At 35.3% G+C, this 18125-nt stretch overlaps 1 protein-coding gene across 3 annotated transcripts in view; it reads left to right on the top strand.

Annotated features, from left to right (window-relative positions):
• The first annotated feature begins 2230 nt into the window (after positions 1-2230).
• LOC142323178 (putative G-protein coupled receptor Mth-like 10) overlaps positions 2231-18125 on the top strand; it is a 134930-nt gene continuing 119035 nt past the window's right edge. For 2 of the 3 annotated variants that reach the window (XM_075362481.1, XM_075362480.1), the window contains exon 1: positions 2231-3061. In XM_075362481.1, the coding sequence (XP_075218596.1) occupies positions 2419-3061 (643 nt within the window). In that variant the 5' untranslated portion in view covers positions 2231-2418. Of the gene's footprint in view, positions 3062-14726; positions 15169-18125 lie in introns of those variants that run through there. The other variant, XM_075362483.1, reaches the window with a different exon arrangement.

Genomic DNA, 18125 nt, shown 5'->3' with positions numbered 1-18125 from the left:
AATAGCTGATGAAGAAAAATTAATTGACATTCTTGATATCCATGATAGAGAATTTCTCAGTAATCCTGGTTAACTAGGAGTCTACTGTGCTCTAATATTTTATCAATTATACCGGTTCAATTTTATCTAGTACTGCCATTTCTTCATACAATTTTTATGTACCCAAAATTTCTAGTTATTTTTCTGCTATTGTAAAATATTAAAAATTCATTTATTTGTATGCGTTTTTCTTTTGTATTTTAAATAGAATATTATATTTGTATTTTTCCTAGGAAATTAATTAAAAATGTTATTATTCACTGATTTATGAAATAACACACTTTTTCTTGAAAGAAGGGATACATATTAATTTGTTTCTTTATACCATCTACCCCAGTCTTTTTTATGGCTCTGATGCAAGCAAGTAAAACACCTAAGGTATGAGAGAGATGCTGATCAGGGTTGTTTCTCTGAGAGTATGATGCTATCTATATATCCTGTCCCTGTAATTGAATCAAGTGAAGATGTTACTTGCAGAAGTATCATTTATATCTAAGTGGGATTGCCATGCTAATTAGTACCACTTTATTTGACTTAATGAAGAAAATATAGGAATCCAATGCGCTATTCGTTTTCTGTAAGCTAGGCATGGGATGGCTGTTTGTTATTCTTGAGAATGACTGACATTTTCACTTTTAAGTAATCGCCTAGAGATACACAAACATTCAGTCTTTCTTCATATACATGACCTGTTGTGCCAACCTGGATCAGTTGACAATTTGATTGAAGAACTTACTGCAGTAAAATAGTAGTACAGTAGAACATGTTAATATCTATGCATTTATTATATTTGTTACACAAAATCACAACATAATAATGAAGTGTGTTGTTAAATGTAATGACCTGGGAGTTTACAAATTAAACTGCAATACTACACTAAATACTACATTGGACAAAGCAGACAAAATTTTACCCACATATACAAAGTGTAAATGCAAACATGTATATTCTTTGTATATCGTAATTATATTGATATCAGTTTATCGCCTACTATGTACAGTGGCTGGTGTTGCTGTTCTCATGTAGGCAACAGATGATGTTAATGATGCCGGAATTTTTAAATTGGTTAGACCTGTATTTAGGATGCGGTTTGAAGAAATGTTGGGTTTGAATTGTCTGTTTGTTTTGTACACTTGTTATGTATCCTATATGTTTCATAATGTTCAATTGTATAATGTGAATTGTATTGTAATGCAGTCCTTTTTATTTGTGTGTGTGTAGCATATCAAGTTTGTTGTTGATATCTGTGGATTGTGTCTATGTGATTGTTAATAGCTGTTAACTCTCTTCATTGGGCTTTTAAGTGTACATTGTATCTATGTTTAGAATGTTTCTTCTTTGACCAGTGATGAATATTTTGCGGCCAGAGAATTTTTGTTTATAAATTACAAGGTTATTGTGTTTTGTGATTCTGTTCTGATGTTAGTATTTGAAACAATCCAAACAAATCTGTACTGAAGATGCTCATAAAGATGACTGAAAACGTTTCATTATAAGATTTGGTTCAGTTTGTCGTTGAAAATGTTTGTAATTTAAAATTAATTTTGTTGTCGACCACCGTGGTCAAAAAACGAGCAAATCTACACGAAGTGGTTTGCAATGGAGTAACCTATCTTATCGACCAGGACCAAAATTAGGTGATCGCTTTTGGTAAACAGTTAGGTTATGCGAGTGTGTATGTTAACAAGTTATAATGGTTGATTAAAGCCACTTTTTCTGTTACTGTGTGTTTCGAGGCACTATAGACCTTGAAATATCTCGTCCGTATAATCTTTTTTTTCAGTAATGAAGGCCCATCGGCCACCCTTAGTCCAGATAAGCTATGAATTGTGATTTTAATTCATCCCTGAATAAATATATTCTAGCGACGTAGGATGCTGATAAAATTATTTTATAAGCGCAAATTTCACTTAAAACGTTCTGACAAAAGATAGAAGATAAAATAAGATGTAACCGATTATAATCGTTTAATTTAAATGAATAATTTATATTACCCGAAATAACGGTTATTAAATCGATATAATTTTTTTAAGTATAGTTTCTACGAACGGTGTAATTTTCTCTAATTAATGTTACCATCCATACTTTAAATTGATTGCAAACAGTATTTAGTAGTTAAAACTGGCTCCGTTAGATGTCAGTAAATATAGATGACACGGTAGGAAGTAGTGAACAGACAGGTCCAGCAAGGTGGTAGCGTACTTCGCATTAACTAGTTCTGCCTCGTGCATTCAGCTTTGAACTATGCAGTATAACAACTGCTTCCACTAAAGACATGTGATGTTTGTGTGTAACCGTTGTTTATTTGTATACGCGTAAATATTTTATAACGACTTTAGAATTTTTTATTATTATACAGACTAATTATTAATTAAAGCCATGGTTTTACTACGTTCATTTAAAGTACGCTTTGGTCTTATTATTTATATATCAGTTTGTTTTAACTTTAGTATTTGTTTTTCACAAAACGATAAAATACCAAAACTGCAAAAATGCTGTAAATCTGACGAACAGTTATCGTATTTTACTTGTGAACGTATAACGGATAATGCTACAAAAAGTAAAATGATTTTTAATGACGACGGTAAACCGTGGTGGTTACCGTCAAATGCATTTTTATCTTCGAAAGACGGAAACCTGATTTCATTTTACCCGACGAACGATTCGAATCGGTTAGGTATAAAATATGGAGCAAAACATTGCGATTATATAAACGAAGCCGAATTTTGGGTATTTGATAACGATCATTTCATTTACGATAACGGCTCATTACTGATTACTTCTGAAGATAAAAATGTAACGTATCCTAGTGACAGTTATTGTGTAGATTTGTGGTTTAATCACACAAAGCACGGTGACTTCTTTGTGATCTTAGTATGCCCTTGTAATCGCATGAAATGTGTACGCAAATGTTGTAATAACGGAATGATTTTTAAACATAATGAAAATGAAGCTTGGGAATGCAGGAGTACTGAAAATAATAGCTTAGAGTGGAAGCCGGAACATTGGAGATTTGAGAAAGGTAACACCGATTATTTATTCTCTGTAAATTTTAATGAATGTTTTTCGAAATTAAGATTTAAGAGAATATTTTAATTTTTGTTGTTTATTATTTTAAAAATTTGTTCGATAATTTATTTATTTTTATTTTTACAAAAAGTAATTAATTCTAAAGGAAAAATGTAATAGTGTACCGGAGTAGATTTGAAACTTAAGAAAGTTGCTGCCAACAATCTGTATATTTATAAGAATAGCTGCTTGTAATTTTTGGACCTATTCCTCTATAGGCTGTACGGCTTTGTTGATATACGTACGATTCATGGAAACACAGAATCGATCTAATCTAACTGAACATAAGCAAAGCTCGCTAACCTCGCATAATTAACGTTAAATATACAAATTATAACTATATAACAAAATTAAACTAAATACAATAATTATTATTAACGGTACTTAAAAAAAAAACAGAATACATTATTCATTTTTCTTTTTTACCTAACTGATTTCGTTCTATTAGTCAAATTTGCCTTCTAAAAAATGAAAACAAAGTCTTTATTTAAAATCCTTTTTTATTACTTTGCACCGATATGTAACGTACAAAAAATTAGAAAAATGTTCTCTATTAATTGTACTCGTCCTGTTTTTGTGTGTTTTATTTTTTAATTAACGGTTTTCCAATTAGATCATTTTTCAATAAATAGCCTTTTAATAATTAAATAACTGATATAAGCTTGTTTTGATAAGTGAAATAAGAAAACACGTAAATAATTAAAAATAATAATAAATGTAACGCCAACGAAATTTTATTTAAAGAAAAAAATTTTTGTTACTCCTGACAAGAAGTAATAAGGAATTACTTCTTATCGATTAATAAAAGTTATCGAATTCTTATTGTGTGCTGGTATTTGTTGAACGTGGCGCAAAATACTCGTTTTCTTACGATAAGCTTAATTACCGTACGTCTGCCACTTTATGGCAAAATGTTTATCGCTTTTTTTGGGTAGTCGTGTAATAAACTGTAATAACCAACAGTATAAAATTTTAGCCTGGATTTTTTAGTTTAAAAATAAAATATAAAAGTAACAAAATAATAATTTGTCGTTCTAGACGGTCCTAGAAGACTCATAAATTTTGTAAAAAAAAAGTCACACAACAAAGAAATATCTAGCTTTCTTTAAACTGTAAAGAATACAATTTTGGTTTTAGGAAGAAAATTAAATAGGTATTAACGGCGGACTATGTTAATTATGTAATAAAAAAATGATGCATCAACTTATTCTGTGAAAAGTTTCCTTATATTATTGCAACATTTTAACGGTGATAAATTGAGTTTTTCTTCGTGTAACGAAATCTAACAAGGCTTAAAACTCAAGGTTGGTTTAATTTTTACATTATATGACATTTTTTTCTTTTTTATGTTTACAGTTAAACTTGTAACCAGACTATATTTAGTGTTTCTTCTTTGTAAAAATTTGTGTCAAATTTTTTTAAAAATGTTACACAATAGAACTTCGTAAATGAAATTACCTCCAACTCAAATAAATATGAATCTGTGTATGAATTTATTTATATTTGAATCCCGGTCAGAGTGGCAGTTTTCATAAACGACAAAAGTTACACAACATATTCCACGCTTAGTAACGTCGAGTAATATCGAAATTAAACAACGTTTCCAGAATAAGTTAGCGAGATCCATTGCAGACATCGTAGTTCGCACGAAACGAAGAAATTCACGACTACCTAGAATTACCTTATGTTCGCGGAGAGGTCGAATGGTTCGGTTCAAATTATAGTCGGCGGTTAAATAATCACGTGAACTTTCTAGCACTTAATCTACTTTCTTTCTTTTTCCTTTTTAGCCTCCAGTAATTACCTTTCAGATTATACTTCAGAGGATGAATGAGGATGATATGTATGAGTGTAAATGAATCGTAGTCTTGTACAGTCTCAGCTCGCTCGACTATTCCTGAGATGTGTGGTTAATTGAAACCCAACCACCAAAGAACACCGGTATCTACGATCTAGTATTCAAATCCGTGTAAAAATAATTGGCTTTACTAGGACTTGAACGCTGTAACTCTCGACTACCAAATCAGCTGATTTGGGAAGACGCGTTCACCACTAGACCAAGCCGGTGGGTTAGTAGTTAACCTCCTAGAAAAGAGCGAGGATTTCCGGTGACTGAAACGCCTTCATGCTTCACTTGGAGGATCTGAGAGATTCTTAATCCGGATCAATATCGCATATGCGATAAGCATCTTTCTATACCTTGAGCAGGTGCTCTAAGAGCTCCAGATTCGGGTCGCTATAACCTAAGGAGCCTGGATTAGCAAAGGTTGCGGCGCGAATGCGCAACTGCCTTGCAGGGGTTGGGATGGCGCATGGAGCATAGAGAGAAAGTGGAATTGATGACTGAGCAATTCGGCCAGGCAATCAAGACTGGTTGTGATAGGGTCCTACGGCGGTCTCGGCCAATGGAAGAGGAGGCCAGTCCGGTGATCGGTGAGTGCCTGGAGCCGTCATGACCGCTGCTTCCGGGGGGGGGGGGGCATCTGGTAGACGCAGGCGGAGGCCCGGGAATAAGTGGTGGTCCTCTGACTTTAGCGTGCTGCGCACAAGGGTTAGGTCTGCTAGGAATACCAGGGTCGCCCCCTAACGGGGCTCATCGTCGACAACGTGCGCGCTGAGAGTCTGCGGATATACTGGCGCGTTCTTAACAAGTATGTTCATGCCATCACGGAAGCCAAACTCAAGTTTTGGCAAGATTCCATGCGCGAGTTGCAGCGGAACCCCTGGCAGCTCGCAAAGTCATGTTACAGGCCGAAACCACTGCACATGTGTCCCATGTTCAGTGCGGGTTTGGTGGTCGAAACCACACTTTAACATCTCTGGCGACTTACCGAGCGTTCCTGGATAATCTGTTTCCTGATGCTCCGGAGGGTGAAGCGGAGATCGGCGTCAGGGCGGGTGATACACCATTCCCTGGCGTGCGGACTGTGGATCCCGTAGATATAGTCCGAGTGGTTTCTCTAATGGCACTAAGGAAGGCACCGGGGATTGACCAGCTTGACCCGGATATATTTTACCATATGCTGCCTGTAATAAGAGAGCCGCTAGGCAGACTGTTCTCGGGGAGCCTAAGCTGGGGATGCTTTCCGGCTTGCTGGAAGGTGGCTTTGGTGAGGGTGCTCTTAAAACCTGGAAAGGATCCTAGTGAGGTCAGTAGTTATCGACCCATCAGCCTCTTGCCGGTTATCGGTAAGTTGCTGGAAAGGCTGGTTGTGGAACGGTTCTGGGAAATCATTGATATGAACTGTTTTCTAAATCGAGGCCAGTATGGCTTCATGAAAGAAGTTTGCATCGAGGATTGCATCTTAAATGCTCTTACCGAGGTGGAAAGCGCCGACTGCAAATGTTTTGGCAATTTTTATTGACATAGAGGCAGCATTTCTTTCCTTCTGCTGGAGTTCTGTTCTCTAAGAGTTGGAACGCCGCAATGTTCCCGTAGCCCTGCAGGCTGTAGTAAGAGATATTTGACTAATCGCTCGGCTCTGTTTAAATATGCGCACTTAGTTGTGGAAAAGTCCGTCACCAGGAGAAGTCCGCAGGGTTCCGTAGTCGGTCCTCTGCAGTGGAACCTGATTTTTGATGGATTCTGAACATTTCCAGAAGAGGTCACGGCCCAGGCTTTCGCCGATGACTGTCTCCGACCTCAGTTGCCGATGGCTTAGTTCGTAGTAACTGACGACCGCAGCTAGAAAGTAGAGCGCAGGCGGCATTGTCGACCGCGGAGGACTGGATGGACGTGCAAAATTTAAAGATTTTTGTGCCCAAGACGAATTATATGCTTCTCAAGGGTGCAGACAAATTTTCGTGCAGTCCTAATCCCCATATTAAATACAAAGGCTGTGCAATCAGCCGAGTGAGGGTTCATAAGTACCTAGGTGTTTTGTTTGATAAGAAGTTGCTCTTTAGTAACCACAGTAAGCAAGTAGCAGCGGACGCCGTCTGAGTGATGCTCAACCTTAGATGGATTGCTCGGAAAGACTATGGGTTGTCGGGTTGTCCTGCCATCAAATGTACGTTGTGTACCGAAGTGTTTTTGAGATCATGACCGTTTACGCGAACCCGTTTGGGTGAATAGGTTGGATATGAATAGAGCACTACTTCAAAATTTAAGGACTGTCCAGCTCAGAACCTTGATAGTATGCACTGGTGTTTTTAAAACAACCTCCTTTGAAGCCACTACCGTATTGGGAAAGGCTCTCCCAATCGATTTAGTGGTGAAAGCTCGGGCAGCCATGTGGAAGTTGCAAAGAGGTCGGGAGACCGAGGTATTTGGGATGCGGTTTCAAGCCGAGACAGTACCGGAGCGGAACGGTAATCTCAATGCACCGGATCTAAATTTCGTTCAGTTGCCCATCTCCCGTCTGTGGACGAGGCTACAAAGCCTCGCGATGGATGCATGGTAGCTGAAATAGCACACCACGAATAAGGGAAGATCCTTGTATAAATTTATACAAGATCTGGGGGATGGTATGCCTCAAGTTCGTTTCAATCGAATCAGGGAATCAGGTGCCCAGGTGCTCACCAATCATGTGAATTTAAACCAATATCTGTTTCGGTTCCGCCTAGCGGCTGATGAGCTGTGCGTCTGCGAGGTGGTCCAGTCAAATGAGCATATGATGTTTGACTGCCCTGCTCTTGTGGGGGGGGGGGGGGCAGAGACAGATACCGAGCCACCCTGGAACTTAGAGGTCAAGGGGAAAATTGGCTGCTCACAAACGGCCAGTCAGTGTGGCGAGAGCCGCATTGTCGGACTGTGTGGGAGTTCCTCGATGCGGTTGCCTTGTTTAACCGACATCGGTAGTTTATCTAAGGGTATAAGACTCCTACCGTGCTGCTGTGGGAAGCTAATCTATAGATATTGGGTGGCCATCAGCCAGTTAATGCTCCAAGCGCTTTAATATGGTGGACAAGTACTTGCTGGCATTCCGCGACCTAGGCGTGTCAGGAAATTGCTGTCTTTTTGTATAATAACAAGGAGTGCGCCTCCCCGGTTTTAGTTTTGTGACAAGTGAGCGGTTGGGACACGTAAGCCGGTGGTGTATGGCACCGCGCTTAGTCCGTTCACCCTGTTAGGTAAGCTCACTAAGAGCAATTTGATTATTCGTCACTAAACTGTTTGAGGCCCAGTAGTCTGTGGCACAGACATTTGGTCATATGCTTTAGGGCGACCGAATTGTGTGGTTGCGGGAGAAACGCCAGTTAAACCAAATTACTGTTCACTGCAGATCGCTTCTCGGCCTCTGGTTCCGTACTGCAAACTTGCGCTGGCATTCCCGTTTGTGATTTCTGCCAAGAGCAGTGTTTCTACGTTCTCGTCGTCGGAGGCTGACAACAATCAGTGACTGTCAGTCAACCTGCTTTGCTGTGGGGGTTTAGGCAACACAACTGAGTAGTGTGTTGTAGTAGTGCCACTGTCGGCTAAGTAAGGACGTTTCCTTTGTTTTGCATCGTGTCCTCGTTCTTAGGTTTGTGAGTCCAATAATATTTTCGATCCTCTGGCAGTTTCGGGAAACGATTTCGCTCCGATCTCGCCGGTGGTTTGCTCTAGGAGCTTTTAGCATTTTACGTTTCGAGCGGAGCTACGTGAGAACAGGTGGCCTTTCTCGGGATAGTTCACTGCTGGACGCTCACCTTGTCTTGTGTCTAGTTGGTAGGACCGTTCGGACTGTTACTGTAGTGCCTGGCGGTACAGTCGGTGTTTTTGTTTTCTTTGAGACGCTATGGAGCAATCCGGGGAGAGATTGCTTGGAGGATCTTGTGGCTAGACAAGGACCTAGTTGCCGGCGACCCCTTCTTGCCGAGAAGGTCACTCGGAAGGTCTCCGCCGAGACCACGGTCCTCCGAGAAGGAGGTCTCAACAAAAACTTTATAAGTTGAGTTGTCCAATACGTCTGAGACCATGAGCGCATAGTTCAAATTCCTTTTGAAAACTTGCACTTGGCTTAAAATATCCTTTCTGAATTACAAATTTTTCCCTTCCAGAAAGATCCTCCATATTTTTATTGAAAACTCTTGACCGGTTTTAGTATTTTTAGTGTTGGGGTTTTGAGGTTCATTGTCGAAATTGTTAAGATACCTGCCCGGGGACACATGTACATTGTTTGTAGCTGGAACAACATTTGCGGAAGTAAAGTTATCTTCTGATGAATCGTTTAAATGAAGACTAGCATCATCAATGCTGCTCCCAGACGGAATCCACTTGACCTACTCTTCCAACGATGAAAAGATATTTCTTTTCGCTTCTTTTGTAGTATTTTAATTTTTTTGATCTTCCTTTTCCTCTCCTCGGCTCTTTACTTCTTATTCCCTTCAATTTCTGCCTTTTTTGAAGTTTTCTCTGGTGGTAATGTTGCCACGATTTTGATGTTACAACACTAGGCAGACTTTCTCGCGTTTTATTCCTCTGCAGAGGCGTTTAGGGCGAAAATAAGGATTTATTAAAAGGGTTAGGAACGTTAAAAATATATTTGTTAGGCGTATCTTCTTTCGAAATGGTCGGCGATTTTTCATTAATAACTGGCTAGTAGAGGCGGCATCCAAAATATCAATAACTGGTTCTTGCGATTTTGTCTCATTGAGGCGGCTTCGGAAATATCATTAGTCCTGGAACTCATATTAATTAACTTTTTCCAAAGATGGAATAATGAGGTGCCCTCTTTGTTTCCATCCCAAAATTTCTGTTCGGAAAACATTAATTTCTTCTCCTTTCCTATCACCTCTTCAGTAACATCCAATGCGATGTCTACCTTACTAATCTGGAACTCTGAGGTACACTAAGTGGACTTCTAATATGCGTGCTTTGGGTAGGTACACTAGGGTCCCATGGATAAATCCCATATTTTTTAATTCCATTTAGAATCACTTCTGGATTCAATTCGTCCAAAACAGTTTTCAAAATAGGAGTAAGGTCCTTCTTTTTCAATACCGGGTCACGGATATGTTCCAAAAGCCACTGGTGCACCCTTTCCTTCCATTTTCCATTCAGAGAGAAAAAAACTGATTATCCATGGGCTTGATGATGTGCGTGGCGTTTGGGAAGAGCGCAACCAAGATTTTACCCTTTTCAGAACAAAACTGGTTTATGTGAAGTGTCATGTGTGACACGTTCCCATCCACAAAAAATATTATAGGCAGGGAATGTTATTTTCTTTAATCCAAGAATAAAATACAATTGTTACAAATTCATGAAAGAGCACCCTAGTCATCCAGCCGATTTCGGATTCCCCAATTCCTCATCTGGAAGGAACTCCACGGGTAATTTCATTAGTTATTGTCTCAATAAAGGTAAATTATTAAGGGTGGGTGCCATAACTCCAGAAGCATTTGCAGTGATTATGACTGTGTAACATTCATTTTAATCCGAATTTATACACTTTTTGTCCTCTTTTTTGACTAAGATTTTATTCCGGTTTCGGTTCAAGAAAAAAGCTGTTTCATCCGCATTAAATATAAAAATACAAAAAAAACAAAAAATTACAAAAATATATTTTTGTACTTACATATAAAAAATTATTTTTTAAAAAAGCTTTTATTTAACTAATACTAATATTAACATCAATAAAAAAAAGGAAACAAATTAGAAAAACCCTCTAAAAAGTAAAAAATAAGAATTAAATCAAATTGAGAAATTTAAACAAAAAATATAATATATTAACAAATATAAAAATGCACAGAAAAGTAAAAAATAAATTATATAAATATCTAATAAATAAATGTAATAATTATTAAATTTTAAAATTAAAGGCAATGCAAATATTTAGTTAAAAAAAGCGTGGCGCAGTTTTTATAATTTATTTAAAATAACACAACATTTATTTTTACAACAATTAATCTTCATTTTCAATAACGACGCGAGGAGGCGGAAAGGTCTGCTGGAACCTCTAGAGTTGAGACTGACTACCTACAAGTAACAATCTGGGAAAATGCACCCGCTCGCTTTCTTTGTACATGTTCTCACATAGTTCAAGTTCATCTTCGAATTCTGCTTGTAATCTAAGCCAAATTGAACACACTCTTTCTGCTAAAAGTTTCATTTTAATTAATTATGAATTTTTATTTGATCAATTCATAATTACGATTACAATTAATTTATTTCGGGCGGATATAAAAACGGGAAACAAGATTGCATTTTGTATGATTTCCCACTGAGTGTCGATCCTGGTGAAACGATTGAAGAATGTCCATTTTATATTACATTCCTACCAGTAGATGAAAAAGAAATTACCAACTTGATAATAAAATTGACCGATGAAAACGATCAGTTGTTAAACTTACGCGGCGAACGAGTAAGCATGTCGTTGGTATTGAGAGAATGTAAATAAGTTGGGCAATTTGATTTTTTTTCTTTTTATTAGAAATGCCATATAAAAGTGACTGTGATGATGATGTTAAATATAAACTAACAGAGGAAAGCATTAAGAAATTAAAATCTCTAGAATTTGAAATCGTTGGTGGAAAATTAAAAAGCACCAATAGGTTGTTGAAATGAAAAATAATTTTTTCTTATATAGAGATGAATTATTTAAATGTTAAAAAAGTCGCGTCTACTGACGAATCGTTAACATATAAACAAATACATAAACACACCCCGTTTGAAAACAACTTTAAAACGGGTGACAAGATTATAATAAGAATAAATCAACCGGACGAGTATACTGTTCCGGGCGACAGTTGTCTACGTATTCGTGGGAAACTTGTTGGTGAAAACAATAAAAAATCAACAACATCAGAATTGGTTAATTTTGCCGGCGCCTTTCTATCCGATGAGATTATTTACAAAATAAACGGGCAAGAGGTGGTCAGCACGAAAAACGTAGGTGTGACCACTATTATGAAAAATGGAATTTCAATAACAAATAATTCGATTCTATTGTCGGAACAAGCCGGGTGGGTTAATGGTACAAATAAAATTAATATAGACGACGATGGGGCGTTCACTTTATACATACCCCTTTCAATGTTATTGGGTTTTGCCGAATATTATAAGAAAATAATTATATACAACAGGCAAGAATTGTTATTAAAACGTACTAGTGATGATGTAAACGCTATACTGCCCACGGTTTCAGATCATAAATCTAGACTAGAAATAACAGATGTTGCATGGCTTGTACAATATTTAAATGTATCGAGTCAATATCAGTTGGAATTGGCCAAATTGAGAGAAAAAATGACGAATTGCGTATACCGTTTAGAAGTTGGGAAATTCATCAGAATCCAACAGTCCCACAGACAAAATCTATGGTTTGGAATGTAAAAACATCATCGCAATTGGACAAACCTAGATACGTTATTGTAGGGTTTCAAACCGATGGATTAAATAAAGCTACAAAGAACGTGTCGGAATTTGATTCGTGTAACGTTAAAAATATTAAAGTATTCATAAATTCAAACTGTTATCCATACGAGGATTTAGAGGGGGATCGAATGTTGATGTAGAGATGTTTTTGTGGAGTTTAAACAATCATAAATTGTCTGATTCACGATATACATATTCAAATTATAAAAAACAAATATCCCTTATACCTAATTGATTGTTCATGACAAGATGAATCGATAAAAACGGGTATTATTGATTTGAAAATTAATATTGAAGTTGAAGAGAATTTTAAACCCGATACAATCGCGTATTGTTTATTAATATATGAAAATATAGTGGCTTACTCACCGCTAACCGACCAAGTAATAAAACAGCTTTCATAAGTAGAAATTTTAATTATTTGTTTATTTTTAATTTTTAATGTATTGTATAATTTAGTGAGTTTCTAACGTAAAGTGGTGGGGGGCGATTACAGCAGTATGTAAGGTTGTGGTGGGGGGAGTCTTCTTTAATGTGTTGTATAAGTTAGCGAGTTTCTGCTTAAAAGGGTGGGGGGCGATTCAATGTAAACAAAATATACTACTTGCATTTAACGCATAACACGACTCGATAACGACCGGTAAGTAACAGTGATCGCGAACTTTTTTTGCCACCTAAACCGAATCCCGCATGACACATTTCGCATCGCTTAGCGTTGTCGAATTTTCTTTGTTCATCGACGGAAAGAGGTGTCATTGCAACGTGTATCATTTCATCAGCAACTTGATTCGCGAGATTGGATAGAACATTTATGAAATATTCACCCGCTTTTTCGCCTCTATAAAGTACAGGTTCTTGTGGGAGGATTTGTTTTATTTTATCGAAAACCGATTCGCGACAAACGAAATACAAACAGTAACTCATCGGTTCGTGCGCATGGGTTATATAACTATATGTTTTGTATACGTTGGATTATACGGCGTCGGACTCAATATGCATTCAAAATCGGCGTATGCTGCAACAGACATTGGAAATTGATTTTCGTGCCTTTTAAATTTCATTATATTTTCACCCGGTTTTGTTGTTTTTATATGTGCCGGTTCATTGTAAATACAGCGTTTTAAATGGGCTATTATTCTATCTTCGCTATTTCTATTTTTTATAATAGAATGTAAAACAACGTTTGCATACATCTATTGCGTGATTGGTTATCGTTAAGTGAGACCTAACCATTGTGAAAAATCTTTTGTGTAGCAATAGTGTGAAACATCATCTTTCTTTAAATACAATAAATCAAAATGGTTTGGCAAACTTTTAAAGGTCTGACTTCATCATTATCTGTTAGCGTATATACATTTATAGAAACATTGTTGGCGGATTCAAATTTTATAACATCTTTTATCTCGACTGGAAAAGTTAACATGCTAAAGTCGTATCTATCAACGATATAATGTTTATCTAAACATTGTGGATTATGACTAGTTACATGTTTCGATAAAATAGCCCGTTTAAAGCAGTAAACATCATCATTTTTAACATTAATCACAGCTTTTCTTTGTTTAATTTTATCAGGTAAATCTATACATGAAGAACCGCGTAACGGTTTAAATTTATTTATACGCAACATTAAACCGTCGATACTGATTAAAGACCAACCACTGCCTTTACCTTGAAATTCGGATTCTTCGGCTAATAGTTTTTCAAGCGCTTCGTCTATAACTTTATCTAAATCATTACAATTATATATGGGTGTATTTTTAATTTTAAAAGCAATGTCTTGACAATGGATTTGGTCGCCCCGACGTTTTTCATATATACATTTTAATAATATATTAAATTTTACAGCGTCCGTTGTTACGTGCGATTTTAAAATGTTGAAAACGCAATTTCTTTACTGTTTAAAAATAAATAAATATCTTTATTTGTTTCGTCTCCATTTTTGTAATAATGTGATTAAATTTTTTTTTAACGTCTCTTCTAAGATTGTGAAAGAATTTGTGTCACAGATAGCTGATCTGGTTCGTTTTTTAGCGGTTGCACAATCATTTTCCAAACACGCACGTTTACAATCCATGACGTCTATATAGTAAATGAGAAAAGTATCGTATAATATTATATTCGTTATGAAAAATGTTATTGCGCATGCGCGAACAAAGGTCAATGCTACAGCTGGGGGAATCACCATGATGTCATGCACACGTAGTGTATGTAGTAGTATGTTATAATAAAATATATTAATATTATATTATTTAATTCGTATGAATGACCTACATATAGATACATTTATCATCAAGCCAGCTGTTTGATCGATAAATTTAAAGATTTTACAGTGCGAAGGGGGATGAGAATAGCGCAAATGGTAATATCCAAATTCAAACGCATATCGTAGACGGAAAGCGAAACTGAATGTAGTGATTAGGATTTTGGTTCGACTGGTATGCGTCTTATATAGAACTAGTTTCACCCCATGACTGGCCGGGTATCTGTGTAGCAGTGCGTACTATCCGGATGCGAGTGGAATCAAATCTTGGTCGATCCTTATTTTTTTTTGCGATAATCACTGTATATATACATGCAAAAGATCGGGGACGACATCAAGAATCAGACCGTTGGGGAATCCCGATCGAAAAATTTACATCATGACGCTCACAAAAGAGTGCGGGAAAAAGGAATTTCTCAGAGTGAAAAAAGAAACTCCCAGAGGGAAAAAAGGGAAGAGGAAATTTCTCAGAGAAAAAAAGAAATTCCCAGATGGAGAAAAGGTAAAAGGGAAATTCCCAATCTTTAATTATATTATGTTTTGGCCAGAAGTGGTTATCTATATCTATTTACCGGTTATCTATATCTAATTATACCGGTTGAAACAAACACCGACATGGAAAGTCGTTTCATCCGTAAACCTAACGCGTTTTAAAAAATGTTTCATAATCGTCAGTGTTATTAAGCATTTTACTTGCGAATTCAACACGTTTAGGACGATCCATAGGTTTAAGGTATGTAAAAAGATTTTTTGAGTCGGTGAATTTTTTAAAAAAATACTCGTTTGATTATCTCTAGTAGTTTCTGAGATACGATTTTTTTAAATTGCTGCAACCTTTTTCGATTTTAAGCTACATGAAAACACCGGAAAGTTCAACAATATGGTTGCTATTTTCTTAGTTATCTATTTTACATACTAATTTCATATGTCTTTTGAATATATTTCTCAAAAGAAATCCTTTTATAGCAGGCTAATTCTTTAGGGGCGCTTTGAAATATATTTCATTTCGATGACCAAAAATGTTTTATATTTTTTTTTAATAAATTCTTAAGATTCAAAATAAATCTTCATATCAGCACGGTTTGTACTTAATAAGATTTTTTTTTAATAAACCTCGAAATTATTAAATTCGTATTTAGTTTCTGTGGACTTTATTCATACCGTTTTACTCGGAACAAAATTTTATTTAAATCCATTTAACAATTATTTTTTGCCAAACATAAAATAGTATGTTTTTCGTACCCCCAACGTTTTACCTTGACCCCGCAGTTCTCAAAAACTACTAAAAATACAGTCCTGGTTTCTATTTTTTTTTTTTTTTTTTTTTTAATTTTAAGGTCAAATTTCATATAAAACCGCTAAATTTACCCCTTAATTTCGTTCCGAAGAATTACAGTCTAGATTAATTTTATACGTTCTTTGTGAATCACTCTGAAAATATATACATAGTGAAATATCTAATATAGTATCATTACAACCTATTCTTACGTAAATCAGTAAAGAAAAAGATATGAATTTGACAAACACTACTGTATTCATAGTTAAGGAACTTTAATTCTGAGCGATCCCTTTGAGGTAACATAACTTTATAAATAAATATAGCAAATAAAATATAAACGAATAGGTAATACTCGTAAGTTTAAGGATGTTAATATTTAAATACCTTAGGAATAAGTATAAGTTAGATATTTTTAATTAGTGGATTTAAGAAGTAATTTAAAATAATGTGTCCTTATAAAAGCATATTTATATAAAAAATGAGGATTGTTGAAATTAAGAAAAAATTAAGTTGTATTGTAAATGTTAATAAATTTATATATTAATTCAAAATTCTGCTTCTAATCTTCGGGATCGATTTGGAACATTAATATAAGAAAAAAGGTCCAAAAAATAGATGCTCTGTAACGGTTTCTTTCTGAATAACAGTTTTCGAAATATTTCGTCCTGATTCCTGCTCGAAGGGTAAATGAATCCGTATTGAAAGTGTTCAGACCCAGATTAAAAAAATTTGGAATTTTTATGTATTTTTTGGATTAAAAATTGGATCGTACAGTTCCCATAACCGTATCTTTCCGAGGAAAGTGCTTTTTAGGTTTACCGTAAATTAACTTTGTTAAATTTTCAATAAAAACAATTAAAATTTATAAAAAAAATGTGTACCGATCTGATTTTGAGAAAATTGTTGAAAATAAAATCAATACAAAGCAATGCTTTTATATAAATCTTAAGTCTGGACCGATTAAGAGTACTAATCTAGTGTTTCTGATACGCATAACTGGAGAACGATTGATACCGCATTATCTAGACGTAATTAAAATCAGTTTACATCCATCTTATAACAATAAAGTATTAGCAATCAACCGGATACTCGATTCCAAGAATCAAAGCTATGATATTGAAAATAATGCTTAAAGGAAATATATATATATATATATATATATATATATATATATATATATAAAATTCCATGAAATTGATAAAAAAATTATACCCGTATTGTGGTAAGAAAATAAAATTTAAGGAAATCATAATATTTTATTTCCTTACGAGTTCTTTTTTTCTTGGCTGAACTCCAAGAATTTCAAAAAGTTGCTTTCTTCTTGTACATACTCAGATGAATAATAAGCGACCGCGTAACATTTAGTATAAATAAAAATGTTCATAACTTGGTGGTTTTTTGTTTTAAATATGCTTGTAAGAAATCATTCGATCCTTGGGGGAAGTCAAACGCTTTATTATTACAGATTTCTTATACACCGTATCTACGTATGAAGTTAACACGTAAGAGAATAAGAAAATACTACGGTAAAAGTTTTAAAAAAATCATTCATCGGGTCGGGTCAAATGTAAATATGAAATAGATAAATCGTATTTCATTGTTAGAAGTACGAAATTATCATTGGCGATAACAGTAGAATCTCTGTTGCCCGTACTGTAAAGTTTTGGGCATCTTGTAACATGATAAATAGTTTATGTTATGCGGCGTTGCGTCGTAGATTTAATCTACCCAGAAACATCCGTGGTATCTTGTACAATGATAATGAAATTTTGAACCGGATGTTTCTGTTTTTGCGTAGTACTAGGTTACTGCAAAATATTTAATATTGTCATATATATTTTTTATGCTAGAAGAGTTTTTGAGAATTTTTTCCCCTTACTTTCAATTTGATTTTTTTTGGTTCTTTCTTTAATTTTATTATCCGAGTAGGGAGCCTTTTGCACTCCCTATCGGAATTAGTTAAGTTTTATATAGTTTCCATTTTCTATTATTTTAACTTTTATATTTTAAAGACTCCATCTGCTATATTAGTTTTGAGTTTTATTTCAGTTTTTTAACTTACTTTTACAGTTTTTATTATATAATTTATATTAGTTTTAAACCTTATTTAGTTGTATTATTTTACCTTTTTATTGAAGAAAATTCCGGGCGATGATAACGCACAGGGGTTTTTCGCCCCC

The sequence above is a fragment of the Lycorma delicatula genome, chromosome 4 (assembly GCF_047948215.1).
Source record: "Lycorma delicatula isolate Av1 chromosome 4, ASM4794821v1, whole genome shotgun sequence".
Lineage (NCBI taxonomy): Eukaryota > Metazoa > Arthropoda > Insecta > Hemiptera > Fulgoridae > Lycorma > Lycorma delicatula.
Note: the sequence above shows the minus strand (reverse complement) of the source record. Positions and strands in the feature narration are given on the sequence as shown.